The 10,664-nt window shown below is 30.5% G+C and overlaps 1 protein-coding gene across 1 annotated transcript; it reads right to left on the reverse strand.

The window, feature by feature from the left end:
• Positions 1-5,335: 5,335 nt before the first annotated feature.
• LOC110282382 (major facilitator superfamily domain-containing protein 6-like) lies at positions 5,336-9,869 on the reverse strand. The gene is made up of 2 exons (XM_071188514.1): positions 8,405-9,869; positions 5,336-5,680 (listed from the first exon to the last, which is right to left on the reverse strand). The coding sequence occupies exons 1-2, from the start codon at positions 9,864-9,866 to the stop codon at positions 5,505-5,507; spliced, it is 1,638 nt and encodes a 545-aa protein (XP_071044615.1). The 5' UTR covers positions 9,867-9,869; the 3' UTR covers positions 5,336-5,504.
• Between the last annotated feature and the right edge of the window lie 795 nt (positions 9,870-10,664).

Consider the following 10,664-nt stretch of genomic DNA (forward strand, 5'->3'; position numbering starts at 1 on the left):
TTCACGGTCGTAGTCGCTCCTGTGTTGCAGTTATCAGTCGAGTGTATGCAAGCCGACGTTGTGCGTGATCGAGACAAGACTGAGTAGCAACAGTGTGAGGAGGTGGATAAAGTCTCAGTCACAAGTAGCAAGTCAACTGTTCAATGTGAATCATCCATCGAAATAGGCGTTACTGTCTAGATAGGCGGTTTCATATACAAGTGGGCGTGACTGCCAAGGTAGGTAGATTATTAAATTAGTAATGAAAGGTGGGGAAAGTAGAATTTACTGCGCATGCATCGGAATTTACTTTCATACGTAGTATTTTCAATAATATGTGTGGCAAGTATTATTTGACTTAAAATAGAGGTGTAGTATTTCTCGAAGTATTTTTTTAAAGTGTTGTACTCATGCTTTTTTTTAAAATCAATTTTATATCTGTTACCGACAAAGTATGATATCCGGCATTATTTATAATGCCTAAAATTAGCTGGCAAAGTATGAAATGATTTATATTTCACACATTGCCTAGGCATTATATATGATGTCAGATGTTATTTAGGCAAAGTATGAAATAAACGTCCTGATGAGGTTATTATGTGAATGATGTGCATGTTACTGTGAATGACCGAAAACGGAGGTTGTTGATTTCCACCGGTGAGTGTTGACAATCACATAGTCGCTTTGGTGAATGCCCGAAATATTTATTACATCCGATTTGATATTAATTTATTCGTGGATATAATTACAATCATTCGATATTTTAATACTTACTGACGATAGATTAGAAGAAACATCAGTGTAGGGTATACCGGGCAAATGTATACCGGGCAGTGGCCCTTGACCTTAAAAAAACATCAGTGTAGGGTATACCGGACAAATGTACACCGGGCAGGGCAATTCTATACTATGATTAATCTTTCTAGATTTTACTTAGATTTTCTTACCTCAACTTCATGAAAATACATAAAGAGATACAAAAAATATTTCAGACACTATATGAAATCAGTTATGATTTTAAAAAAATGTAATCAGAGTGTAAAAAATATTATCTTTAAAAACATCCGATTAATTTAAAACTTATTAGAAATGTATAAGTTAATGTATATATAAATCCAAATTGGTAAATGGCGCCATAGTTTTAATTTTAAAAATCTGCTTGCAGAAAGAATAGGAGCTTATGTGTCTTCAAAGAAAATATTGCAATCGGATTCACTGTATAGTTCCTGCGCCGAAATGATGCGCAGTAAATTCTACTTTCCCCACCTTTGAAATAAATGGAATGATCCAGTCTCATTCAGATCCAATGTGGGAATCAAGAGCTACTATTATTTTTATAAACAAATATTCATAACGATTACGATAAAAAATTATTAAATCGATTCTCAGCAGACATACAAAAGCATTTGTTCAGCTTAAGGACGATTTTAATGATAGTTAAGATTGACAAAAGTTTAATCTCGTTAAAAAATCCTTGCAAATAAGATTAGCAAAGGTTTAATTTAGACAAAATTTTGATGCAGAAGTTCAGAATCAGCTAGATTTTAGGCCTTGAAAGGATCAGTATAGCTTCAACAATGTATTAACCATTCATTTTGTCGGTAGAGATGTTTCTGTATTATCCGAGTAACATTTCCCAAGAAATAAAGAGTTGCAAATGCTGAGAATTGTGGAAGCAAAAGCAAGCATACTGAAGTAGAAGAATGCGCTATGTCCACCTAAGCTATCAAAACCGAGCCCAGCCAAAACGTATCCAACGCCAGCTCCAAGAAATAGAATTTCGTCATTTTAGAAATTGTTGAATAATTTTTAAAAAAATCAATATTTATTTATCAAAATTGGAAAAGTATATAATTTATGAATTCGTCATAGTAAAAAAAAATATAATTTTAGATTTAGATTTCACTCGAGCTTCGAATTTATGTTATAAAATTAGGACTTAACAGTTTTCTTAAAATATAAATAATAAGGATAATAATGAAATGCACGTAGGGAGTGAATGCTCTTAGATAATCGAGACCGCATTTTTTCCGAATGGTACACTAGCGTACAAAACAATCAAACTCAATATTATAAATCCTTTATTCGAAATGTATTAAAATTCTTTGTATTTTTATTTCTTAACTTGTTTAATATGTTAATCAATAAGGAAGTAGAGTCAGTGCTTTGAAAGCTGCTTTAAATCAAATAAAATTTTTATATCAGACAAATAATATATGAATTGTGTTTTCGTTCCGTGTTCAGCGGTTTTCACACAAAATAAGTATTGGATGAATTTCTTTGATTTTAATAATAATATTTAGATAAAATAAAATTAATTTTAACTAATAAGTTTAGATTTTGTATCTTTAATTACTGAATCCTAATTATAATTTTATGTGTATACTATTACTTTAGTATTGAGATTTGTTATTATAAAATTTGTTCATACAGGATCCGAAGTATGAAAAAAAAGAAACATTCTATTGAGCTGCATGCAAAGATTTAAATTTTATCTGAAGAAGGTTACATCTACGGTTAACTCTTTAAATAGCAAAATGTTTTAAAATTCTGAAATTCTGGTTGAAAATTAAAAGGGTTGAAAATTAAAAATACTGATTTGTACCATAGTTCCAAACTCACATACACCAGCTTTCTATACACGCCAAGAGCTCGATCTCTTTTTTTCCAGTTATTTTTTCCCCAATACTTCAGAAGGACAATATAGAAACATGTTAATCCAACGTATGAACTCAATGCTAAACGTGTGGATGTTGTTAATTTTAGTGAAATTAAAAGTTACTTTAGACGAATCTTAATTTGTGTCCAATGCTATTAATTTTTTTAATGAGAAGTATACAAAATCTTTATTAGAATCACAAACAAAACGTTGTTATATACGTGCCAATAAAACAAAAACGTAGGTAAACAAGACGTATTTTGATGCATAGANAGTAAATGTTAAACTGATACAAGTTCCAGATAGAATCATGATGCAAGCATAAAGCCAAAACTGATATGACTTGATATCATCCACAACCAGATCTTTTCTTGAATTATCCTTAAAACTAGCAATGCAAGGGATAGTACTGTTAAAACTCTCACGTGCAACTGATGGCGTATTTAAAGAGTATAGGTGGAAAAAGTTCTTTTTTGTCAATTTAATTTGTGATAAAAACTTTTCTGGTTTGATGGAAAGCATTGAACAGCAGAAATGCTGTTTAATTCCTAACTCAACAGCATCATTTTTCATGTTATTTTCAAGTTCAAAACAAAACATTTCGTCAGTTAAGTTCAACTGGCCAAAGCAAACCATGTCGGGATGGTATTTTAAGAAATCATTTGCTTCTTTCGAGTGCATCATTGTGTATATGTTTTTCGATGGTAAGTTGAAACGCTGCGAAAAAAAAGAGTCGCAAATCGTACTTTTACGCAATAAAATTATGTTGATCTGTGTTATATTTTTATTATCTTTGAAGTATTTCAATGGATTTGGAGTTTGTTGTGGGTTATTGATTGTTGGAATAGCTAGAAAAGATAAGAAAAAAAGACAGTTGATAATAATTAGGAAACTCATCATTGCTTTCATTCTCTTGAAATAATCTGCTACATATCCTAAAGCTGTTTTAGATAACACAGTGATGAACAGTTGAACGGTGAGAACAATTGCAAAAGAAGTTGCAGAAATTCCGATCCTATCCTTTGCAATCAGAGGCATATAAGGCAACATAGATCCCATAGCTGTAAATTTAATTAAGTACACAATTAAAAATAAATTTAATAAAATAAATAAATAAATTTAAATTTAAATAAAATAAAAAATTTAAAATCACAACAAAAAATTTAAATTCATAAAAATTACAGCGCAGATTCCTTACAGAAATTTTAAAATGCATGTTTCAAAAAGTTCAATAAATATTCCTTGAAGGAAGTTTTAAATTTAAATTCAAAATTAAATAATTTATCAAATTAATAATAATTTTGTACTGAAATTCAATCCAGTTTCTTTACATTTAGTTCTAAAATGTAGTTAGTAATAAAATACAATATGAAATATAAATTTTTTTCTATTTGTTTTAAAATTTAATGAAATTTTATTAAATGAGAGCTACAATTTAAGTCTGTAATAAATATTCACTCAATTCCTACTCACTCAATAATTATACTCAAATTCAATTAATGTATTTTAAAGTTAAACATAGAAATTAAATAAAAAATTCGAAATCGTAATAAAATTACAACTTAATTCATTGAATGTAGTAAAAAAAATTTAGTTAGTAATTAAATTTAACACAACTTCATGAACTGAATTTAAAGTCGTAATTAAATTTAATAAAATTTCCTTTGAGAGGCAAAATGTTTGAAGATTTGTTGTTGTCGTTCTTTTACGTCGCACTAGAGCTGCACAATAGGCTATTGGAGACGGTCTGGGAAACATCCTTGAAGATGATCTGAAGACATGCCATCACAATTTTGATCCTCTGCAGAGGGAATGGCACCCCCACTTTGGTAGTCCGATGACCTACATGCGAATTTTGAAGATTTGATTTCGTGATTTGAAGCAATGCGGATCTAAATAAATCTGTGCCCATACAAATTTTACAAATGAAATGCATTAAAAAATTTATACAAATATAGTTACGTTCGCAATTCTTATGCTCTCTAAGGTCTACAGTTTCGTAAGGGGTGGGAGTGTTTTTCTTTTAATTTCCTTTGATACACTGTATTAAAAAAAAAGTTCTTTGAAATCGATAAAAAATGGGTCGAAATAACTACGTAAGAAATAATAGCCGAATTTAAAGACCTCATGTATTCGAACTTGAATAGCATATGATCACTTTCGAGCAAAATGCACAACCTCAAAAGTGATGTGGTGGAAGAAATATGCGAGAGAGATGTTTGTTGGCTGCTTACAGGGTTCGAACCGAGAACTTCATGGTTCGCAGTAAGGGCTTGAAATTTACATACTGTAAGTCATTAAGTCTAACATTGCATCTTTTGCCCACCTTAATCCAGTCCAAAGTACAACATTGATGCTGTAATCTTTGCCATAATTTTTCTATCTTAATTTATAAATATTTTGGGCTAGAAAAATTTTAATATGTAACTAAAAGGTGACAAAATAAACCATGAAGAAAACCATTATATAACGTTGAGTTTCATTTCTCTAAAAAAAAACGAAAAATGTAGTTTAAACCTGATCTGTAGACCAGGAAACCCCCTTGACATTGTAACATTTTTTTTGTTGGAAAATATGTACCAGAAATGTTATCGACAAAAGTCAACACCAGCAGCATCTTAATTATGGTTAAGATTAACAGAGGTTCAACATCAATAGGATTTTTCTTATGTCATACATAAGCTTTTGTTCATCGTATACAAGATTTTAATGATAGTTAAGATTGGCAAAAATTTAATCTCATTAAAAATTCCTTGCAAAGATTAGCAAAGGTTTAACATAGACAAAATTTTAATGCAGAAGTTCAGAATCAGCTAGAATTTAAGCCTTGAAAGCATCAGCATGGCTTCAACAAAGTATTAACCATTCATTTTGTTGGTAGGGATGTTTCTGTATTATCCGAGTAACATTTCCCACGAAATAAAGTGTTGCAAATGCTGAGAATTGTGGAACCAAAAGCAAGCATACTAAAGTAGAAGAATGTGCTATGTCCACCTAAGCTATCAAAACCGATCCCAGCCAAAACGCATCCAACGCCAGCTCCTAGAGATAGAATTTTGTCATTTTAGAAATTGCTAAATAATTTTAAAAATATCAATATTTATTCATCAAAATTGGAAAAGTATATCATTTATGAATCCGTTGTCACATATGACAATAAGATTATTTCACTGTTTGTTCAAAATAAATATTCATATGTTTAAATTTACAAAATGACTTTTATTTACAGGAATTTTAAATACGATATATTTATTTTTTCATGGAACATAGAGAGTTACCATAAGCGAAAACTAAAGTAAAGCAACAAAAATTAAGTGGAAGTAGTAGTAGTTATAGTCACGTGATATTAACTATAATAATGTATTACAATCTCTAACATACTCCCACCTTGCAAGGCTGGGCTTGTTGAACTTTGCAACCAAAATTTTACGAAAGTTGGAACTTTATACTAACAAGAGCAAAAAATACAAAGAATGTTCACAAGTTCAATCGAAAAGGAATTTTGATGATTCTTCCCGACTTAGTTTTAGGAAAATAATTCATCTCAAAGGCTTCACTGTTTTCTACAAAAGTGTCAGTTTTTCTAGCAGCTTTTAAGACCTCAATAGCAGTGTTGGTAGACACTTCTAATGGGTAAAGCCTTTGAAATGAACGGATCCTTTCACCCTTATTGGCCCTCAGTCTTGCAACTCTAGGAATACCATCTTTACCAGGAAAAATTTCTAAAATAACTCCAATTGGCCAATCAATTCCTTTGAGATTATAGCTACCAATCAATATTACTTGTCCTTTCGTGATCGAATTAGAAAATTCTTTTTAGGTTTCAGCACAAGTAGTTCAAGATATTCCGATCTGACTCTATTTTTTAAATCTTTATGCAATTTTTGTCTATATCTGAGTCCTCTGTTTAATGATCTTTGCTCAACATCGTCTGTATCTGGAGTATTGCTGTCATGAACGTCTTGCAAGAACATCGATGGAGAAAGCGGTTTGAGAGATTCATGCTTTGATACATAGGTTAACGGTCATGTGAATTCACAATTCAATGTGAATTTACAGTCTACTAACACTGTCTCCATCTCCTTATGAGAAAGACAAGATTTTCCTAGTGCTCTTCTCAAAAGATCTTTTGGAATTTGAATCAGTCTCTCCCACCATCCTCCCCAACAACACGCTGTAGGTGGGTTAAACTTCCATTGATAGAATTGGAAGCTCCATATTTTTGTAAACGGTTCCAGTCAACACGCTTTAATGAATTGGTTGTTTCGGTAAAGTTTGTGCCATTATCACTGTAGATGGTTGATGGCCTACCTCTGCTTGCTATAAACCTTCTTAATGCCATCCAAAACGCATCAGTAGAGGCAGACATAACGAGCTTAAAATGCACTACACGATAGATGGCACAAGTAAATATCATTATCCAACTTATGTCATATTAAAAGAAAAGATAACCTTAGATTTAGATTTTAATCGAGCTTCGAATTTATGTTATATAATTAGGATGTGCTTACTTAACAGTTTTCTTAAAATATAAATAATAATGATAATAATGAAATGCATGTAGGTAGTGAATGCTCTTAGATAATCGAGACCACATTTTTTCCGAATGGTACACTAGCGTACGAAACAGTCAAACTCAATATTATAAATCATTTATACGAAATGTATTAAAATAAAGTGTAATTTTATTTCTTAACTTGTTTAGTATGTTAATCAATAAGGAAGTAGAGTCAGTGCTTTTAAAGCCACTTTAAATCAAATACAATTTTTATATCAGACAGGTAATATTTGAGTTGTGTTCTTCCTTCCGTGTTCAGAGGTTTTCGTACAAAATAAGTATTGGATGAATTTCTTTATTTTTAATAATAATATTTAGATAAAATAAAATAAATTTTAACTAATAAGTTTAGGTCTTGTATCTTTAATTGTTGAATCCTAATTGTAATTTTATGTGTATACTATTACTTTAGTATTGAGATTTGTTATTATAAAATTTGTTCATACAGGATCCGAAGTATGAAAAAAAAAGAAACATTCTATTGAGCTGCATGCAAAGATTTAAATTTTATCTGAAGAAGGTTACATCTACGGTTAACTCTTTAAATAGCAAAATGTTTTAAAATTCTGAAATTCTGGTTGAAAATTAAAAGGGTTAAAAATCAAAAATACTGATTTGTACCATAGTTCCAAACTCACATACACCAGCTTTCTATACACGCCAAGAGCTCGATCTCTTTTTTTCCAGTTATTTTTTCCCCAATACTTCAGAAGGACAATATAGAAACATGTTAATCCAACGTATGAACTCAATGATAAACGTGTGGATGTTGTTAATTTTAGTGAAATTAAAAGTTACTTTAGACGAATCTTAATTTGTGTCCAATGCTATTAATTTTTTTAATGAGAAGTATACAAAATCTTTATTAGAATCACAAACAAAACGTTGTTATATACGTCCCAATAAAACAAAAACGTAGGTAAACAAGACGTCTTTTGATGCATAGAGAAATATTCAAAAACATAGTTATGAAAAAATTTCACTAAGCATTATGAATGATTCTCTATCTTTTATCACATAAGAATTCATAAAAGTGGAATGAATAGTTTCAATTTTTTTGGTGCAACAAGGTTGAAAAATAGGATTCCATAGAAAACGCTTTTTGGAGTAAGTATATTTTTTTCCTTAGGAAAAAATCGATATCTGAATTGAGAATTCCCCCAAATCAATTTGTGATTTATTACCGTTATTAATCTATTTCTACTTACCTAATCCTTCGTGAGTCGAAAAAAGAATAGACTGAGTCGTAGCTTCTGTTCCTGGTTTAGCACTAAGTTTTCCAAATGAGGCTATTGCAGGATAGAATATTCCATACGTGAAGCCATGAGTAATCTCCATTGGTAGCACCAGCCATGGATTATGAAAAAAGCTGTACCACAAAAAACGAACAGCATATGCGAAAAGGGACAAAGACACTAAATTGAAGTGCCCCATTTTTCTTATAAACCATCCTGAAAAGAACATGAATGGTATTTCGCCAGCAAAACATTGCACATAAGGAATCAAGCCACAGAGAAATGTACTTGCTCCCAATGTGGACATAAACCATATTAGATAATACCAAATTACACCAGCCCATACGCCATTTATAAAAACTCCAGTATTGAATGCGAGAAAAGTTCTAGATTTGAGTACTATACCGACATCTTTTGCTAAATTTTGAGAAAATTGGGGTAAGACTAGATCCATTTTATACAGATTCCAGATAGTAATGCTTTGTAAGCACACCATAAGTAGCCAAGTTGAATAAAAATTATTTGTAAGGTCACATAAAAGTCCTCCTAAAGGAGCGAAAATACCCCAACTTATAGCAGAAAATAATCTTTGGCGACCAAAATCTCTATTGTATTTTTGTGCGCTCTCGTAACAAATGGTATCCGACAAAGTAAATGTTGAACTGATACAAGTTCCAGATAGAATCATGATGCAAGCATAAAGCCAAAACTGATATGTCTTGATATCATCCACAACCAGATCTTTTCTTGAATTATCCTTAAAACTAGCAATGCAAGGAATAGTACTGTTAAAACTCTCACGTGCAACTGATGGCGTATTTAAAGAGTATAGGTGGAAAAAGTTCTTTTTTGTCAATTTAATTTGTGATAAAAACTTTTCTGGTTTGATGGAAAGCATTGAACAACAGAAATGCTGTTTAATTCCTAACTCAACAGCATCATTTTTCATGTTATTTTCAAGTTCAAAACAAAACATTTCTTCAGTTAAGTTCAACTGGCCAAAGCAAACCATGTCGGGATGGTATTTTAAGAAATCATTTGCTTGTATCGAGTGCATCATTGTGTATATGTTTTTCGATGGTAAGTTGAAACGCTGCGAAAAAAAAGAGTCGCAAATTGTACTTTTACGCAATAAAATTATGTTGATCTGTGTTATATTTTTATTATCTTTGAAGTAATTCAATGGATTTGGAGTTTGTTGTGGGTTATTGATTGTTGGAATAGCTAGAAAAGATAAGAAAAAAAGACAGTTGATAATAATTAGAAAACTCATCATTGCTTTCATTCTCTTGAAATAATCTGCTACATATCCTAAAGCTGTTTTAGATAACTCAGTGATGAATAGTTGAATGGTGAGAACAATTGCAAAAGAAGTTGCAGAAATTCCGATCCTATCCTTTGCAATCAGAGGCACATAAGGCAACATAGATCCCATAGCTGTAAATTTAATTAAGTACCCAATTAAAAATAAATTTAAGGAAATAAATAAATAAATTTAAATTTAAATAAAATAAAAAATTTAAAATCACAACAGAAAATTTAAATTCATAAAAATTACAGCGCAGATTCGTTACAGAAATTTTGAAATGCATGTTTCAAAAAGTTCAATAAATATTCCTTAAAGGAAGTTTTAAATTTAAATTCAATATTAAATAATTTATCAAATTAATAATAATTTTGTACTGAAATTCAATCCAGTTTCTTTACATTTAGTTCTAAAATGTAGTTAGTAATAAAATACAATATGAAATATAATTTTTTTTTATTTGTTTTAAAATTTAAGGAAATTTTATTAAATGAGAGCTACAATTTAAGTCTGTAATAAATATTCACTCAATTCCTACTCACTCAATAATTATACTCAAATTCAATTAATGTATTTTAAAATTAAACATAGAAATTAAATGAAAAATTCGAAATCGTAATAAAATTACAACTTAATTTATTGAATGTAGTAAAAAAAAATTTAGTTAGTAATTAAATTTAACACAACTTCATGAACTGAATTTAAAGTCGTAATTAAATTTAATAAAATTTCCTTTGAGAGGCAAAATGTTTGAAGATTTGTTGTTGTTGTTCTTTTACGTCACACTAGAGCTGCACAATGGGCTATTGGCAGAGCCAGATTATACCTTTCGTAGACCCTAGGCACAGAGCCGGATTATACCTTTCGTAGGCCCTAGCATAGCCGTTTTTGGATCCAACCCTCCTTCCCCCACTCCTCCTCTCTTTT

This window comes from Parasteatoda tepidariorum, unplaced genomic scaffold (assembly GCF_043381705.1).
Source record: "Parasteatoda tepidariorum isolate YZ-2023 unplaced genomic scaffold, CAS_Ptep_4.0 HiC_scaffold_1739, whole genome shotgun sequence".
NCBI classification, from domain to species: domain Eukaryota; kingdom Metazoa; phylum Arthropoda; class Arachnida; order Araneae; family Theridiidae; genus Parasteatoda; species Parasteatoda tepidariorum.

Coding starts and splice junctions, on each gene's coding strand:
- LOC110282382 (XM_071188514.1), bottom strand. CDS start 9,866: ATGGGATCTATGTTGCCTTATGTGCCTCTGATTGCAAAGGATAGGATC. Junction 5,681..8,404: donor TTCGACTCACGAAGGATTAG/GTAAGTAGAAAT, acceptor TTCTATCTCTAG/GAGCTGGCGTTGGATGCGTT.